The 18,128-nt window shown below is 32.6% G+C and overlaps 1 protein-coding gene and 1 pseudogene across 1 annotated transcript; both read left to right on the top strand.

Moving 5' to 3' along the window:
• The first annotated feature begins 2,296 nt into the window (after nucleotides 1–2,296).
• LOC114406419 lies at nucleotides 2,297–12,322 on the top strand (annotated as a pseudogene).
• A 1,171-nt stretch (nucleotides 12,323–13,493) lies between these two features.
• Nucleotides 13,494–16,281, top strand: LOC114406417. Its single transcript, XM_028369110.1, has 4 exons — nucleotides 13,494–13,627; nucleotides 14,750–14,873; nucleotides 14,978–15,050; nucleotides 15,814–16,281. The coding sequence occupies exons 1-4, from the start codon at nucleotides 13,579–13,581 to the stop codon at nucleotides 16,075–16,077; spliced, it is 510 nt and encodes a 169-aa protein (XP_028224911.1). The 5' UTR covers nucleotides 13,494–13,578; the 3' UTR covers nucleotides 16,078–16,281.
• Nucleotides 16,282–18,128: the final 1,847 nt, after the last annotated feature.

Below are 18,128 nucleotides of genomic sequence, written 5' to 3'. Positions count from 1 at the left end.
GCATGTTTAGATTAATATATGTATATTTTTACATGTTAGTGATATAAAGACAAATGAAAAGGGATAGTGACAACGACGAGAAGGTACAATGCAACATGAGAAAAACAAAGAGAAGAGAGAGATGGGATTATATTAAATTTTGGAATTGTACCAAACAAAAATACAAATTTACTGATAATAAAATTGTCGGGCATAAAAACCAAAAGTTTTAGCAAGCTAAAGTGATAACAAAATACAAATTTGCCGACTTAATTGAATCTTTATCATTCTCTGTATGCAAATAGAATTTATTATAAATTGCATTTAGTTTTTTTCGTTTCTTTCTTTTTATTGTCTTCAACCTCATTGCCTTCTATGTTTTAATTGATTTGAAGAAGAAAGAAAATGTAAGGAATGATTTCTCAGTCAAAATTTCTTTTCCAATGTGTTTGGAAGAGGCAGTGATGTAACACATGGCGTGGACTCCACATGAAATTCGAAGAATACCTATGTAAAAACACTAAAAACATGTGGCTCACGATGATTACACCGACAGCATCGTAATCACATACACAAGCACATGACGGCAACTTTTTTTTCTTTTTTTATAACTGACCTGAGATTTTTTATATTTATCACCCTAACAAAATTAATCGATACAATTTAATTAATGGAATAAAATGGATAAATTATTATAAATATTTTAACATTTAATTTCGACTTTCACTGATAAAAAAAATATAAATCATCTTTGACACCGTCTCGGATCCAAAATTATTTTTCAGTGGGAATAAAAAATAGTTTAATATTTTCTCAAACAAAAAATTATATAAATTTTATTAAAAATGATAATAAAAATTAAAAATAATAACATTTAAAAGGATAAAATGAATAAAATTAGTATCAATTTATTCTCTCTTTTATATTTTATAATTATTTACATTTATTTTATTAAAAAATTATCTTATGAAGCAAGGTTTATTTTTTATGGGTAAAAGAAATATTTATTCAATATATTCAAGTAAAATAATTTTCTTTGTGAGAGTAATTGTTTTCATTATCCACCATGTAGATCCGCGGGTGGACACGATTCACGATTGTTCACATTGAAATAATATATTATAAGGAAATAACAAAGGTATACTATATATACTTCGGAATATATAGTATGAAATAAATAATGAAATAAAAATCACGTTAGGAGTTATAAGATGGTCTAAATAATTGAAGAAAGAAGAAGAAAAAAAATCATGAATTTTAATATCTCGGTTAACATTTTTTTTTTTAAAATAACAATCAATATTTGTTAATATAAAAAAACAAAATCATGGTGGGGACAGTAACGGAGGCCCGAGGAAAAGAAGACTCGTGGACGTTATTATTGCTATTGTCATTTGCAGTTTGGGATTACTTTGACGATTTAGTTGATTCTCGTGTCTATAAATTGAAATTGAGACTCAACAACCCAGTTGAGTAACTAAATAGAAGAAAATGCATCATTCTTTTTCTCTTTATTTTTTTTTTTCTTTTCATTTAAGCATACCATTAGTTATTCAAACAGTGTGAAATAACCACCCACTAATTAATGCCCTACCCTTTATTAAATTAAATTAAGCCTAGTGGTGATGGTTGGAATAGTACATAAAGTTATAGATTGTAATCTCAGTATAATTATTGTAAGACAAAATAAGAAGCAAAAAAACATGTTAGCAAGAGCAGATATAGGAAGAAAAGAAGACTCGGGGACAACTTATTTTTATTTTTTGTGGACAACGTTTTTGTTATTATTATTTTCCTATAAATGGGCAAAGTTATTATTGCTATTGTCATTTTCAGTTTGGGACCACTTTTACCGTTTAGATTTTATTCCACAGGAGAATTCAGTTAATTTTTAAATTTTTTTATTAGTTAAAAAATTTATTTAATTAATTATTGGATGAATATATTTTTTTAGTAGTCATTTTTTAAACACTACTTGCAATAATATTTTTTAAAATACTAGTTTTTACTTTCTAGTTTTTTTTTCTTACATTTTTATCTTTAATATATTTAACAAATTTCATAATTATCTTTTTTAAATAAATTATGAATTTATTTTTTGTCATGTTATACTTTTTAATTATTTTAACATTAATTTTACTGAACATTTAATAAGTTAATGTTTTAACTTCTAACTACTTATTATCAACTTTCCTCTAGATAACTTTTTAAGTTTTAATTAATTTTTCTGTTAATTTTATGGTACATGAAGTTGGCTTATCCTTTTGTCTATAAATTGAACTGAATTAAGACTCAACAACCCAGTTGAGTAACTAGGATGACACAAGTGAGGAACAAGCAAGGGCTTCTAAGGGACTATGCCACTGGTTTTCCCAAAGAATCAGACATGAACGTTGTTGAAAGTGTCATAACTTTAAAGCTTCCTAAAGATTCTAACGAGGTTCTGCTAAAAAATCTCTATCTATTTGTCTTGTGATCCATACATGCGACCTATCATGACCAAGGACACTACTGACGCAAAATTAGGAGCCTGCACCCCTGGCTTTGTAAGTCATGAAAATTATTATTATTATTATTATTTTCAAATTTGTAATTTTAGCTCCTAAACTAAATTTTGACTAAGTATTTGAACTTTTCCGTTATCACTTTTATTTTTTTTTGTTAAGTAACAATGATGATGTTAAAATTTGTTAACAACCAAGTAAATTGTTATGTTATTGAAAAGTTTGATAATATAATTATGTGTAATTTTTGTTAAAAAAAATTAAATTTTTAATCCCTTATAAAAAAATAGTTTACCTTGGTTGTCCATCATGGAATTATCAATGTCACTATTAAATCATTACTCATTAATTAACATTCTAACCTGATTAATGATTAACTCTCTTACTTAATAATAAGGACTAAAATGAGAGAAAAAGTTCAAGTACTTTGATGCAGTCAAATTTAGATTAGGAACTAAAATAAAAAAATTTAAAAAGAATTAGGAACCAAAAAATTAATAAACCCTATTATTATTTTACTTAAATATATTTTTTATTCTTAATATATTAGTTTTTTATGTTTTGACATTTATAAAATTATTATTTTAAATAGTTATGAAAAATTTCTTTTACAAGAACAGAAGCCAAAAAAACAATATTAGAAAGACTAAAAAATAAAAAGACAAAAATAAAAAAAATAAAAATGTATAATAGCCATAGTAATTTCTTTTTATTTTGGTTATTCTTATTTTGTTTAGTTCTTGCAACATATCTATTTTTTGTTTTATTTAATGTAAACAAAATTTACATTCTCAACTAATAAAAAATATTAGATATAACTTTGAAAATAATAATTATAAAAGTCAATAAAATAATTATAATAAAATAATTATATAATATATATGACGATTAAGGATCGAATAACATTCACATATTCACATTTTATACACAATTTATTCATGACATTTTATTATATATTTAGCGACTTCTGATATGTTGATTTATATATTATCAAAATATTAAATGATTGGCTTAATGATATTTAATGTATAAAAAATATTAAAAAGAGTAACTTTACTTTCTAGAGTAACTCAATACCCCGATTTCGTTCTCTGCATACTAGGATTCGTTCTTTTGAGGGAAAAGAGAGCGGAAAAAAATATAAATAAACAGTAAAATAATGTTAGATTTACACTTTCATCTTCTACTTTAATTCAAAACTTTTATTTTAATGTGCGTTATCTTCATTTCTTTTCACTATACCTAACAGACCTAAGTGTCTCACATGAAAATGCATCAAGACAAGTGTTTGCCAACTACTATTTTATAGTTTCTGTGCTGTCTTGATTATACGGGTTTATTTGGTTCAAGAAGGTTTTTTATGTGTTTTTTTTCCTTTCTGTTTTCACTAAAAATTTCAAAAATATTTTATTATTTTAACTTTATTCCTAATTATTTCTAAAGAATTGCATAAAGAAATATTTTCACTAATTAAATTCTTTAATATTTTCGTGTTGTTGTACTGTGCGGATGGTGTATTGAAAAATATGATTTTAACATTTCAATTTTTCATAGGCCCAAACAGGTGAAAAATAAATAAACTTTTGTATTTTTTTAAAACAATTCAGTATCAGAAAGACAGAAATGAGAACGCCGAGGTTTAAAGGGTTTTGCTGTTTTGTGAAACTACAATGGTTTGTATAACACAGTTTGATCAAAATTGCAATCAATCAAGGAATTTGCATTATTGAAAATACATTTTTTTCCTTCCAAAAGTACATTTTAACCATAAATAAATGTAGCCACTAAGTGTTGAATAATCGCAGCCATTAACAGGATATGGTGTGTCTAAAGTCCTAGAATCTGGACACCCAGATTACAAGAATGATTTAGAGTGGGGGATTACTAAATGGGAAGAGTACAGCTTAGTCTCCTCAACTCAAATACTTTTTAAAATTGAGCACACTGATGTCTCACTTTCCTACTATACTGAAATTCTTGGTATGTATTCAACAATTTCAACTTATATTGATTCTTAGCTAAGCCTGATCTTGATGTGATAAATGGCTCCTTTCTTTGTCTATATCATTAAGATATAGTGGAATTCTTGGTATGTCTTCATAGTAGAGACTTACTTTTTTGGTGCATGGAAGTATAGATTAGTGAAAGGCACACCCTTTTACAAGCCTAGACCACTAACCTCAGCGAAGGTTTATAGTGGAATTTACATATCGCCTGATTTGAGATTCGAACTAAAGTCACAGCTAGTGTGAGGGGAGAACTCGACCATATGTGTAAATCCCTAAACTTTTTTTTCGAAAATAGGTAAAAATATGAAACTATCCACATAAAAGGTGTAGTTTAAAAACTATTTAGGAAACATGGGTGATATTGATGTTTTACATGAATTATATTACAACGAATGTAAAAAGTCAAAATAAATCTGCTATGTCCTGCCAATAGTTTTCAAACTACACCTTTTATGTAAATAGTTTTTTATTTTTACCTTTTTTCGTAAAAAAGTCCAATCCCTGTTGGCACCGAGGAGACTTATTTTATACCTTATTCATTAAAATATCTGCTTAACCATCTTTGGATTGGAAATCAAAATTAAATGACCTTTGTATTCATTTGGACAGATAGCATACTAGTCCTTTAATATCTTTTACCGTCTTGTCTATGATAAAGTGATAAACTCCTCTAGTTATGACATTTATATTGTACTATATTATATTTGTTGTTTTAGCATACATTCTATTTATTCACAAAAAATCTTAGCAAACTTATGGATGTTAGGCTCATAGTTTTGTCTTTTTGGTGTGGCTTATGATCCATGTTATTTTCTTCTTTGAACACATGTATGGCTTGGATGACTGCTTATGTCGATTTCTTTGAAGTAGGTTCTCCCAAGAAAGGAAAGTGTTTTCATTTCAGCTACCTCTGGAGCAGTTGGTCAATGATAAGCATAAGCATAAGCCACACATCACCAAGGTGTACACCTGCAAACACCCAAGGGGTGCAAATCACCCAACAGTTACAACCCACCCAAAGGGTGCAAGGTCAGAAGATGTGAATCAAGGGGACATGACCCTTGGGAACAGTCACAATCAACCGAAAGGGGACATGACCCTTGAGAACAGTCACAACCAATCGAAAAAATGTGAATCAAGGGGACATGACCCTTAGGAATAGTCACAACCAACCATTATGATCCACCCAAGGGGTGCAAGGTCAGGAGATGCAAATCAAGGGGGCATGACCCTTGGGATCAGTCACAACCATTCAGAATAGTTGTGTCAATTAGATGTAGTATAATAGAAGTAAACCAGAATGGGCAAGGCACTCGGGGAATTAGGAAGAATCTGAATTGTGGAGAGACGAGCTCTCGAAAACCAGTGTAATAAAATATCTCAAATTATCTATAAATTTATGTTTCATCTTTTCAAATCTGTTCCATTTTTATCTGTTCTTATCAAGTTGGTATCAGAGCATTGATCCGGTGCTTGTTTCCAACAATGGTGACAGCTCGATTTAATTTTGAAAATCCAGACACAATGGAGAGAATTTTGGAGATGTTAATGGCGGACCGACAAAATCGAGTTGCAAAACGACAACAACTCAAAACATGATTTGCGGGCCTAGAAGCCATGATGGAAAATTTGTCCAAGCATTCAGATGATGGCACACCCAAAGGTTCCATCAATAGAGAAGAGACATCCAAAAACCATGCCGGTGAAGGAAAAATAGAACGATGGAGAAAATTGGAAATCCCTATATATGATGGGACATATGATGCTTATAGTTGGATAAATAAATTGGAACACTTCTTTCAAATGAGAGATATACTGGAAGAAGAGAAAATTCAAGCAATAATGGTGGCGCTAGATGGAAAGGCACTATCTTGGTTCCAATGGTGGGAGACTTGCAATTCTGATATTGGATGGGGCGATTTCAAAGTTTCCATTCTTGAAAGATTCCAAACTTCAGCCACTCTCAACCCTTTTTCCGCCCTCCTTGCACTTAAACAAGAAGAAATGGTGGAAGAGTACATTGAGCAATTCGAAAAGTTTGCAGGAATGCTGAAAAATGTTGGTGAAGAACATTTAAAGAACATTTTTGTGAACAGATTGAAGGAAGACATTGGGGCAGAAATCAAACTCTATGAACCCCCCACTTTATCAATCATGGTCAAGAAGGCATTACTGATCGAGTAGAAGAATAGAGCAATTTGGAAGGTGGGACCAAATGTTGCTTCAAACTCAATTTCAAAAGTCAATAAATACCTCTTACCGAAATCCATCCTATACGAAGACTGATACTTATGGTATGAGTCAGAAAGGTGGAGGAAAAAGTAATGGCCCTTCTAATTCTTTCACTAGCAGTACATCCGTGAACACACCAGAAAACAGCAACCGACCCAAAGGATTTCAACAATTAATCGAAGCAGAGCTTCAAGAGAAGAGGAAGAAAGGGGGATGTTTCCGCTGTAACGAAAAATGGAGCACCTCTCATGTATGCAGAAATAAACAACTTCGAATAATGTTAGTAACAGATAAAGATGATGCTGAAGACTCCGAAAAGGAACCCAAACCAGAAATTGGAGAAACACCCCAATTATCCATGAATAGTATTGTGGGATTTACTTCTCGACAATCCTTAAAGGTTTGGGGAAATATTGATGATCACAAAGTTAAAGTATTGATAGATTGCGGTGCCACCCATAACTTCATTTCCAAGGAACTGGTGGAAAAATTACAATTAAAGGTGGATGACACTCCGTCATACGTGGTAGAAGTTGGAGATGGACACAAAATTAAATGCAAGGGAGTATGTAGAGAAGTTCGCCTGAAAGTGCAAGAAGTACCGGTACAGCAGCAATTCTTCTTGTTTGGCCTCGAAGGCATAGATATGGTTTTAGGTACGGATTGGTTAGCAAGGTTAGGAGAGATTAGAGCCAACTTTGAAGAACTAACGTTGGTCCTCAAGATTGATGGCAGAAAGGTGATTATAAAGGGAGAACCTGAACTTTTAAAGAAAGACATCTCACTTAAATCTATGTTGAAAGCTTTGCATCAGGGAAAAGGGTTCCTTATCGACTATCACCACATTCAAACAAAGATAGATTAGAAGGATACAATTCCACCAAAATTAAAAAAAAGTGCTACATGATTTCCCCTCTATCTTTGAACCTACAAAAGGACTTCCTCCGCAACGTCGTCAGGACCATGTCATTCACCTTAAAGAAGGAGCCCAAATAGCAACTATCAGACCATACAGGTATCCTCACTATCAGAAAACAGAAATTGAAAAATTGGTTGCTGAAAAGTTAGAAGCAGGAATCTTCGACTGTCCACGAGTCCTTATTCCAGTCCTGTCATATTAGTCAGAAAAAAAAAAGACAACAATTGGCAGTTTTGTGTAGATTACAGAGCTTTGAACAAAATCACCATTCTCGACAAATTTCCCATCCCAGTAATTTAAGAGTTGTTGGACGAGATAGGAGGGGCTAGCATATTTTCAAAGCTGGATTTAAGATCTGGATACCACCAAATCAGAATGAAGGAAGATACATTGCAAAAACCGCTTTCCGCACACATGAAGGCCACTATGAATTTATGGTACTTCCCTTTGGACTTACTAACGCACCATCTTCTTTTCAATCATTAACGAATGAAGTTTTAAGGCCAGTACTTCGAAAATACGTTTTAGTATTCTTTGATGATATCCTAATATATAGCCCTTCCATGGAAGAACATAAGCAACACCTACGAAATGTATTGACATTGTTGCAACAAAGTGAATTAAAGATCAACGACAAGAAATGCTCCTTCGGCCAAGCAAACTTGGAATATCTAGGACATGTTATTTCCGCTGGAGGTGTATCCGTAGATCCTCTGAAGTTGGAAGCAATGACATTATGGCCTACGCCCAAGAATGTCACCAGCTTAAGGGGATTCTTAGGCCTTACTGGCTATTATAGGAGGTTTGTTCATAATTATGGAAAAATAGCAAGGCCATTGACCAACCTGTTGAAGAAAAATGCCTTCCAATGGAGTCTAGAGGCACAAATTGCCTTCGAACAACTTAAGCAAGCCATGACCAGTTCGCCTACATTAGCAGTACCTGACTTTTCAAAGCCTTTTATGGTTGAAACTGATGCTTGTGGAACTGGATTAAGAGTGGTTCTAATGCAAGAAGAAAGGCCCTTAGCCTTTTGGAGCACTACCATATCCAAAAGAAACCAAAGGAAATCGGTGTATGATCGCGAACTAATGGCAATAGTGAAAGCGGTCCAAAAATGGCAACACTACTTACTCGGAAACCATTTTATTATCAAAACTGACCAAAAAAGTTTGAAATTTTTGATAGAACAGAGAATGCTCAGTGAGGAACAATACAAATGGATTTCCAAATTGGCAGGATATGATTTTGAAATACAGTACAAGCCAGGGAAGGAAAATTCTACCACCGATGCCCTTTCCAGGAGAAGTTCCTATTGTGCCATGACAGTCTTACAAATTCCAGATTTCAAGGAATGGACAGAAGAGATCAAACCAGATGGCAAGTTACAAAAAATCATGCAAGACCTGATTATTGATCCCGCGTCTCATATAGGCTATACTTTGAGGGATCAAAAGTTATTTTACAAGGAGAAATTGGTGCTATCCAAATCTTCCTCCCGGATTCCAATCATTTTGAAATAATTTCATTCATCATTGGTAGGAGGACATTCAGGTATCTTCAGAACTTACAAAAGAATAGCAAGTATAGTGTATTGGGAAGGCATGAAAACCGATATCAAGAATTTCGTTGCTGCTTGCAAAGTCTGTCAAAGAAACAAAAGTGACAACTTGTCTCTAGCAGGATTGCTACAGCCATTACCCATTCCTACTCAAGTATGGACAAATATTTCTATGAATTTTATTGGAGGACTGCCCAAATCCAAGGGGAAGGATACAATCCTGGTGGTGGTTGACCGACTCACTAAGTATGCCCACTTCATATCATTAGGACATCCTTTCACCGCTACCGAAGTAGCTGGAGTTTTTCTACAGGAAATTGTAAGATTGCATGGATTTTCGTCTTCCATTGTTTCAGATCGTGACCCTTTATTTTTAAGCAACTTCTGGAATGCCCTTTTTAAAGCAGCTGGTACATAACTTAAGTTCAGTTCAGCATATCATCCCCAAACTGACGGGCAGGCAGAAGTTGTCAACCAATGCTTGGAAGTTTATTTATGGTGCTTAACTGGAACAAAGCCTAATAAATGGGCTTCTTGTCTTCCATGAGCAGAATTTTTGTTTAACACTAATTATAACGCTTCAAGCAAGATATCTCCTTTCAAAGCTTTGTATGGACATGATCCCCCTCACATTCTCAAGGGATCCACCATTCCTTCCTGCCTTGAAGAAGTCAATAAACTAACAATTGCTCGAGATGAATTATTGGCTACTCTAAGAGAAAATTTGTTGAAGTCTCAAGATATCATGCGAGCAAATACCAACAAACGCCGTCGGGACATAGAATATGCAGTCGGTGATTGGGTGTTCTTGAAGATACAACCTTACAGGAAAAGATCCTCGGCTAAAAGGATTAATGAAAAACTCTCCCCTCGGTTTTATGGTCCTTTCCAGGTGTTAAATAAGGTGGTTGTGGTTGCTTATAAGTTGGATCTTCCATCTCACAGTAAAATTCATTCGGTCTTTCATGTCTCTCTCCTCAAGAAAGCCATTGGTGACTCGTTCCAGTCCCAACCTTTACCACCTATGTTATCTGAGGATCAGGAATTACAAGCTTATCCATATTCTATTTTAGATATTCGTGAATTACAACCTGACAACGTGAAAGTTTTAATTCAATGGCAAAATCTCCCTCCTAGTGAAAATAGTTGGGACTCTGTGGCTAAATTACAAGAGGTTTTTCCAACTTATCACCTTGAGGACAAGGTGAGTCTTTTAGGCGGGGCTATTGATAAGCATAAGTATAAGCCACACATCACCAAGGTGTACACCCGCAAACACCCAAGGGGTGCAAACCACCCAATAATTACAACCCACCCAAAAGGTGTAAACCACCCAATAGTTACGATTCACCCAAGGGGTGCAAGGTTAGAAGATGTGAATCAAGGGGACATGACCCTTGGGAACAGTCACAACCAACCATTATGATCCGCCCAAGGGATGCAAGGTCAGGAGATGCGAATCAAGGGGGCATGACCCTTGGGAACAATCACAACCATTCAGAATAGTTGTGTCCATTAGATGTAATAAATAGAAGTAAACCAGAATGGGTAAGGCACTCGGGGAATTAGGAAGAATCTGAATTGTGGAGAGACAGGCTCTCGAAAACCTGTGTAATAAAATATCTCAAATTATCTATAAATTTTTGTTCTATCTTTTCAAATCTGTTTCATTTTTATCTATTCTTATCAGTCAACTTGTGGGGCAGTTTGCTAAATGGACTGGTTGTTATGTTGTTGGAAGTGCTGGAAGTAAAGAGAAGGTATTTCTCAAATTTTTAATGTCATAGGTGCCTGCATAAATGATAAATTAGCATAAAATGTTATGTACCTTTGATATTTCGTCTGGTGTTTAAAGTACTATATATTTTGAATTAGAGTATTTACAATAATAATGGTCAAAGTGTTTTCCCCTAGGAGGGTTTGAATTAGGCTATGTATGTTACAGAAATACTCTTTCAAAATTCCAAGCTTTGGGAATTTGTTCTCTTGATTATGAAGTCCCTTGACAATGCAAACTGAGACATGCTTCATAATTTTGGGATTTTCCAAGATTGTAGGTAGAATTAAAGTACATAATTTTCTTTTGAAAAAAGGAGCATATTATGATTTATGCCATAAATCAAAAGTTACACTCTGATGTTTTATTATAATACAGAAATTTGCATTACTTGGTGGATCTGTGTTCTTGTTTATATGCAAAGTACTACTCTAACTATCGAACTCCAACTCTTCCAATATATTACCAATAAACAATGAGTTTATGATCAGAAATTTAACCGAGACTAACGAAAGTACTTGCACCTTCTCATCAATTTTGGAATAGGAACATGTTTTCTTAGAAAAGGGTATGATTAAAAAGGCCAGAAATCCATCCTGTTTAAGATTTGGAGACCAGCAAAAAATATGTAGGCCATGTTTGATTTCTATTTTCAAAATTTGTTTATAGTTTTTGAAATCATGAATAAATCTCTGTAAAATCAGCACAGCCAATCCCTCAATCGTTCTCTCATTAAATGTATATCTATTGCACCAAGGTGGATCTCTTGAATAAATTTGGATTTGATGAAGCTTTCAACTACAAAGAAGAACTAGACCTCAATGCTACTTTGAAAAGGTTGGTATTTAACAGTTTGTGGCAGGGAAAATTTCATTTGCATTGTTTATCGCCTTTAAAAGTTTAGTCACTACACATAGTAACATGATACACACAAGTGACAGTGAATATCAATTAACAAATCAGGTACTTTCCAAAAGGCATTGACATTTACTTTGAGAATGTTGGGGGCAAGACAATCGATGCTGTGCTCTTGAACATGAGAGTCCATGGCAGAATACCTGTGTGTGGAATGATCTCACATTACAATCCTACTCAATTAGATGGTGTAACAAATTTGGCAAATCTCATATTTAAGCGAGTGAAAATGGAAGATCTCCTTGTAAATGATTTCTATCATTTATATCCAAAATTCTTGGAGTTTGTCCTGACTCATATTAGAGAAGGGAAGGTTGTGTATGTGGAAGACATTGTGAGGGCCTTGAGAATGGACCTGCAGCATTGGTTGGCCTCTTTAGCGACTGCAATGTTGGTAAACAAGTGCTTATTTTTGCTCAGGAATGAATGCAAATGCTTTTGTTTGTTGTTTTTGTGTTGAATAATGAGTATGGCCCTAGCAGTCATCTTACTCATTTCTGGTGTTTGTGTTAGTCTTGTGGGCAAATTTTAGTTGAAAATTGAAATGTAATTCCCTTTGGTAACATTTTATGACAAAGCCTTTTGTGTATGCAATATTAATACTTCTGAATTTCATGTCATGAAGATGATAATAGAAAGTAATTTTTATGAGCAAATAGCAACATTCACCCTTTTCCAGGTTTGGTAAACTGACACTCAAAGAACACTCTACCCTCATCACATAAAATTAACCCTAGTGAAATCTGTTATAATATGGTAACAGAAATACACTACTTTACATGTTGCAAGGGTTCAACTGTTGAAGCCTCGAAGGAAGAAACGAGGCTTAAAATAACTCAAATGATCATAAAACAACACTACATCTATCTTAGACAACATGGTCAATCTATAGAGGAAGTAAACAGAGGCATGATATTGGCACCCCTTGTGAGGCAGAAAATCAAGAGCACAATTATCTTATGGGAGTTTTTGTCATTGTAATATACTATTTTTTTTATTTTGATGCTTGTAAATTTTTTGTTTTTTAAATAGTCCTTCTAATTTTTATTTTTATTTTAGCTTCGGTCCTTGTTGTTTTGTCTTGGTCCTTACGATATATGTATTATCTCATTTCTGACCTTATAATATATAAATCGTTTATTTTTAATCTTTATCAAATATTTTTTAAGAAGCTAATTCGAAATAAATTAAACAAAATATTATAGGAACTAAAATAAAAGAATAATAATATAATATAAGAATTAAAAAAAATAAGAATCAAAACAAAAAATAAATAAATTTCCAAGTAACATTTTCAAAAAAAAATTATAAAGACTAAAATAAAAAAAGTAAATGTATTACCAGAAATAAAACATATTTAATTACTATTATCATTAATAAAGATAATTACTTGGTGTACATATTTCATATTCTTAAATAATCTTTCAATATATATAATTATTTTTATTTCTTTTTAAACCTTTAAAATGTAACTATTAATTTCTACTTTCTTTAGCTATTTTTTTTCTTTTTTCTCTTTTATTTTTAAAAAAGTAACCTTGGTTGAGATGTTTGGTGTTGCGGGTTTCCCGGGTGACTTGTTAGCTGAAAACAAGAATATCGACCATCATCATCAAGTCTTAAGTTCAAAGCTAACTCATGAAACTCACACAGAACACAACACAAGCTAGTTGGAGTGAGATATGTTTGGTATCCTATCATGGATGGGACGATTCTTCATCAAGTTACAAGGTATTATTATTGTTGTTGCTTCTAAAAAAACTGCACCCTTGTGCAGTTAATTATTCATCCTATGCCTTTATCTTTGTTACGTTTTTTTGTTGTTATTTTAGTACAAAATATAACATTTTTTTTCGCTGTTAAGATTTCATGCAGTTTGGTTTAAGCTGCCGATCAGTGCTTATTGATCACTTTCCTCTTTCATGCCTTTATCTTTGTTGACTTTTGCTCTGTTGTTTCATTACCTGATCTTCAGTTCCTGCACCCTTTTCATTCTTCCACTTCCTTCATTTCTTCTCTTCTTCAGATCAAGATTCTCTACAGTTAAAATGTATGTTAATTAACTGCAAAGATCTTTAACCTTAATTTTTTTTTAAAATTAAATAAAGCATCATGTTGATTTTAAAAACTTATGCACCTTTGGATTATAGCTTCATGAGCTACATATCAATTTTAAGCTCTAGAGAATCCAACTTTGGTAAAATACTAATAATAAGAGAGATGTTCAATTCGTATGTTTGATTTCTGCTGGAGATTGAGCTTTGAGTTTGCTTTTAAATTGGGAAGTTGCATAAATCCCTTTACAGGATTTGTTTGTTTATTGAATCGTCTTTTGGATGTTTGTACTCTTGAAGTCTAAACTCGTGCCATTTTGAGATAAATTGTGGTATAATAATTTGTTCCTTCACTTCCATTCCATAAACACTGCATTGCCTGTGATTTCAATGCCAGAATGTAAGAAGCTTATAGTTGGATCCGATTAATCAACCGTTAATTTTCTCAACAAGGACCGAGACTACTTTAATTTATTCTGTAAAATGAGTTGATCACTTTAGAGGAATCAAATCCCTTAGAGTTTAAATACTTCAATTTTAACTTTTCAGACTAACCCTTAAATTATTAATGGATTTTGTTATGCATAATTGGTATTTCAATAAACTCACTTCCTTGATGGTTGAAAACATTCTTCCTGAATATGAGGTTACTGGATTTAATGGTAACTTAGGTTTTATGCCTTCATTAACTGGACATGACATTCTTGCATATGTAAATGTAAGATACAGCATATTAAACATAGCATACAGTTGAGTGGTCAAGTTGTAGTGCTCAATGCCTTTGCTTGTGTTTACACAGGTAAGGAGTGGAGGAAAAGGCAAATAAGAAAGATAACAGATCGAGTTTTTGACCGAGTAAAGAATCCAGCACAAAATAATTTGAGATTTGGAGATCTGTATATTGCTATTTTACTTGTGTACAAGTAAGAAGCCTGTGTTTTACATTTTGGTGACATTGATAATATGTTTCTGAAATGCTGAATAAATTTGATTAGCCCTTCTAAAAGTGATCTGTTTTACATTGTAGTGATATCAACAAGTATATTCCCGGCCCCCATTTTGATCCTCCGTCAAAAGACAGAATAAAACAAGTCATCACGGTAATTTAATGTGTCATAATGGGATCAAACTAAGTATTCTATCTACTTAAAAGTATGAAAATTTTACACTGGAAATAAATCTATGCAATAGTGTTTTCTGTTTTAACCTTGTAATACACTATATACAGTTTTCATCTCTTTAATAATAGGTTACTAATTCGTTTACTTCAATTTAATGGCAATGGAGAGTTTGAATATGAGAAGCAATCCTGGTTGTTCATCTATTAACTTGTTTATGGTAGAGTTTTGGGTTCATTTGATAGATAGTTGTGTCAACATGGAAAATTTGAGACATAGTTTTGGGTTCATTTTGGAAATTTGGATGCAGAAATTCTTCTATTTTGTAGAAATTGCATAATGCATGCTAGTTTGTTAATTTCTGAGATGCAAGCCAAAATTAGACTGAGCATGCCATTGCACAAATAATCAAAGGTGTTCTGTACTTTCCATTAGAGCTTTATTATACCTTCAACAAGCTAGCTGTTGCGATCTATATACGAGGCCTTATCATTCTTTTCAATCGGAATCAACATGGAAATTTTTTATCGTGCAAGTTGAAAGGCTCATTTTCATTTTTCTATAAATCTTCTTTCTCTTTGTGCTTACCTATGTTAAAATTCAACTCTCCTAAGATAAGCTATATGTACAACTTTGTTAAGGCCAACAGAATTTGTCAATTGCTTCAACTATATTGAATTTTTTTTCCTGCATATTATAATTAATGGTATGTTGGAATTTAGTGTGATTCATAACAAATTTGCAGTTCTGTGATGACAACGAGGATGGCCAAATTAACCGTGACGAATTTTTTGGTTTCTTCGAGCAAATGGCACCCGAAACATTCAATGTTGTTCGAAGAAAACTTGTTGCCACTTTGGTTGCAACACCAACAGTTGCTGCAGTAACAAAGAAAGCTACTGAACGAGTCCCAGTTGTTGGGAAACTGGTGCAATGGTTACCCAAAGCAGTTTATGCTTTCCTTATGACAATTGCAGCTGTGTTGTACCAAGAGGATTCTGCACACTAGCCACTTCGCACATGTTTTTTTATGCAGAATGATATAATTCTCTTGATTGTACTCATTGGATGGACACTGTTTCCATGTTACTGTTTCCATGTTGTTTAAAAAATGGCAGTTGATAGAAACAATTGGTTCCGTATGGTATTTTCGAAGAAAGTCCAAATCTTGATTTTTCTGTCAATGAAATTGCAAATTATTTCTTTTCCTTGACTCATGTCTTTATGATTTCTATCATTACTTTGATCTAACTGATAAATATGTCAAATACTCAAATGAAACCTCACAGGAGCTCATCTGGCTGAAGACTGTCTTCTTAATAGTTTTCATACCTTACATTGTATAAATTTTACTTTTCTTGTAGCATGGTAGGAATAACATGCATTAGGAGTTGATTGGTGCATATGTATCGATGGAGTAACATCAGAGGTGCCCAGTTGTGATAGATGGATAAGATTATCATCAGTATGTGATGCCCTTGAAAAATTCTGACTGCAGGGGATATTTGGTATGGCTAATTTAAATGAAGCTAATTTCGTCTTCTAAATTTTCTTTCCTCAATTATTTGGAATTTGCTTTGTAAGAAAGGTAAAGTAGATTTTCATATTCCTGCATTTTATTTTCTTGCTTCACACACTCCCTCAATGTTTCTTGCTCAAGTAAGGAATAAGAAGCTTCGGACTCTATTGTCTATTGACTCATTTTTTTTACCATTACAAATTTACAATTGATAAGTATTTTTGCTTCCAGTTTAGTGCTATTTTGATTTTAGCTGGTGTTCTTGGTTTTACTATTTTAATTTTTGGTGGAAAGTGGGTTGTAGCTTGGCTGTGCTCAATTGGGTTGCATTTTTCTCTTGTGCCTTAAAGAGGAAGGAAATGACTTTATTCGGAGCCAAGATTCTTTTATGCATACTACTCTTGATGTTGCTTTTCATTCCCTTTCAAAATTTAGCACAAATTGTTTGCAAATCTATATATTTAGGTATTGCATGGATATGTTGTTTTTGAGCCTTACAAGAGTCAAAGGAGTTAACTAGAGGGAAAGCTGTCAACAAAAAGAGCATTAGAGACTTCATTGAAGGCTTATTAGATATTCCAAAAGAAGCAAATTGATGGATCTATTAAAGTTACCACCGGATACTTACATTGGAGCATCGGTTGAATTGGCCAGAACCGTGGAAAATGAAGTTAATATTGCAAATGGAATGAAAATCTTGGAAACAAATGGTTGAAATAGTTTTCTCAAGAGTTAATGAGAGACTACTTGCCAAGGTAATTTAATTTGCAATGTATAATCATTATCAATGGCCACTAGTAGTTATTATATGAACTTTTGTTATTTGAGAAAGAGAAATATGACATGGTATTCCCTGGTTGTGAATAACTAGTGATGTGGAATGATATTAACTTCATTTTCTTGTATCTGACACACAAATTGTCTTGTAGAGTTTGAAGTGTCAAACATGAACCGTAATGCTATCCTATTTGATCACAAGTCCATACATATGTTACGTGAATGAAAAAAACATCTCTTAAAGAGAGGTTAATCTGTTAGATGAGAGATTAATCTTAGCTTTTGGTTAAAGGATAAAAGATACCTGATTTATCCAAAAATAATATGAATGACTACAGTGTACTCTAAAAAAAATGATTACACTTATATCTTTTACTTCATACCTGGTTTTGTGGTATCATTATTTTTAGGAGATAAAATACTTTTATAAATTCTGAATATTTTTAAAGATAACATGGGTTTAAATAAATATACGTGCCTCCTTACCAAAAAAAATTAGAAACCTTTCCAAAAAAATAAATATACGTGTCATAATTTAACTTGTTTAGAGAACTAATTATGTTTTTCTAACAAAAAAAAACATCAATTGTTAGACCTGGATTGAAAAGGAAAATTCATTTTAACAAAAGAAAAAACAATTTCTTTTTTATAATCTTTAAGGAAGTGTTTATGCTTTTGAATCTTTAAGAAGTGTTTTCTTTTGTCGTCTTTAATGAAGTGTTAGCATTTAGTAGCATGATTATCAAACTCTCGAATTGCTAATT

Source organism: Glycine soja, chromosome 3 (assembly GCF_004193775.1).
Source record: "Glycine soja cultivar W05 chromosome 3, ASM419377v2, whole genome shotgun sequence".
Lineage (NCBI taxonomy): Eukaryota > Viridiplantae > Streptophyta > Magnoliopsida > Fabales > Fabaceae > Glycine > Glycine soja.
This window is presented reverse-complemented; position numbering and strand designations above follow the sequence as displayed.

Coding starts and splice junctions, on each gene's coding strand:
- LOC114406417 (XM_028369110.1), top strand. CDS start 13,579: ATGTTTGGTATCCTATCATGGATGGGACGATTCTTCATCAAGTTACAA. Junction 14,874..14,977: donor GCTATTTTACTTGTGTACAA/GTAAGAAGCCTG, acceptor TTTACATTGTAG/TGATATCAACAAGTATATTC. Junction 15,051..15,813: donor GAATAAAACAAGTCATCACG/GTAATTTAATGT, acceptor ACAAATTTGCAG/TTCTGTGATGACAACGAGGA.